The following is a 1,477-nucleotide window of genomic DNA, read 5'->3' as shown; positions in this document are numbered from 1 at the left end:
CAACGAGGATAACAAGAAGCAGTTCATGACGGCCAACCTTGTGCGCGGCTGGTTCCAGCGCATGGAGCACGTGCGCAAGTACGCCTTCGGCGTCGCGCTTATCATCGGCGAGGACGCGGCGCACGAGCTGGTGAGCTTCTGGGTGTTCCGCGGCAAGGGCATGCCAGAGATCGTGAGCGAAGTGGTGGACACGGAGTTGTTCGAGTGGGAGGAGATCAAGGACGTGCAGGCGGAGAAGGAAAAGATCACGGACTACCTGTGCTGGGAGGGCCCGACGATCCCGCGCCCAGTGCTGGAGGGTCGCTGCTTCAAGTAAGCCGGCCGGCCGCCGCCGCCTCTCTCGAGCGTGTCTCCTATCTTGTACCTCTCTTTTTACTTTGTGTTCCTTTGATCGTCCTCTCCTGTTGACCGAACCGGGGGGGACCTCCACGTGCCACTCTCTCTCAAACTTCGGTCACATCCCGTGGCCGACATGGAAAGAGGGAGGGAACGGGAGGCTGTGGGTCGTGCGCTGAGTGCCCACCGCGTGTGAGGGCACCATCTCCACGACTTTTCCTGTTGTTGTGATGTGTGTGTGAGTGTGAGTGTGGTGACCAGCGAAGCAGAACTCGGCGTACCCGCACGCCACTCAGCATCACATCCAGCAGATGTGTTCCCACGTCGTTCTTCTTCCCTTTTTCTCTGCCCCCCCCCCCACCCCTCTCCTCTCAACACCATCGACAGGCGCGGTGCGAAACCACCGGCGTTGATGTGGAGACACGCACGCATGTGCGTGCACCGAAATGACGCGCCGATGCGAACAGAGGTGCCCTAAAGTTGTGCCAAGCCACGAGGCACCAATAACGACAAGCGCTGATGTGTCTTCTGTTTCCTTCTGTCAGGGCGGCGAAGAGCCCCTTTCGCTGGTCTCGTCGCCGTTCCGCCCTCTTCGGCATGTTCACGCGCGATCACTGTCACGGCCTCCTTGCAGCCGAGACAAGACCAGAAGCCGCTAACAGCACACAGACACACCAATCGATTCGCATAGACTCGTCGATACCCTCCCCGCCTGCCCCTCCCCTCACCCCTTCCGCTGGTGCGGCCTCGCACTTTGTCTGCGCGCAGAAGCCCGTGTAGCTGCAGGAAAGCGCATGTGTGGTGAGCCCGCTTCGCTTGTGTGGCGGATTCCCTTTCAGGGGCGCTGGCCTCTCACACGTCGCACACATACACATACACGCGTGCGCCACGTCGTCCCACTCTCTCCCTCTCGGCCTCCTTTCTCTCCCTCTCTGCTTCTCCACGGTGCTTCTGCTGCCGCTGCACGGCGCACATGGCAGCTCTCTCTCACGCACGCATCATCCCCCCACACACACACACACACTCGTTCAGCGGCCTCCTCTACATCCCCTCTCAAGCCTCCCCGAAGAAAGTGGATAGCGCACCCAAGCAGCAACACGCAGAGCCAATGATGACCTACAAGCTCCTCGCCCCCCTCCAT

The 1,477-nt window shown here is 60.8% G+C and overlaps 1 protein-coding gene across 1 annotated transcript; it reads left to right on the top strand.

Annotated features, from left to right (window-relative positions):
- Positions 1-25: 25 nt before the first annotated feature.
- On the top strand, positions 26-316 carry LDBPK_091030 (elongation factor-1 gamma; the record flags this gene model as incomplete). Its single annotated transcript, XM_003858734.1, has 1 exon — positions 26-316. The coding sequence occupies one exon, from the start codon at positions 26-28 to the stop codon at positions 314-316; it is 291 nt and encodes a 96-aa protein (XP_003858782.1).
- Positions 317-1,477: the final 1,161 nt, after the last annotated feature.

Source organism: Leishmania donovani, chromosome 9, assembly GCF_000227135.1.
Source record: "Leishmania donovani BPK282A1 complete genome, chromosome 9".
In the NCBI taxonomy this organism is placed as follows: Eukaryota; Euglenozoa; class Kinetoplastea; order Trypanosomatida; family Trypanosomatidae; genus Leishmania; species Leishmania donovani.
Note: the sequence above shows the minus strand (reverse complement) of the source record. Positions and strands in the feature narration are given on the sequence as shown.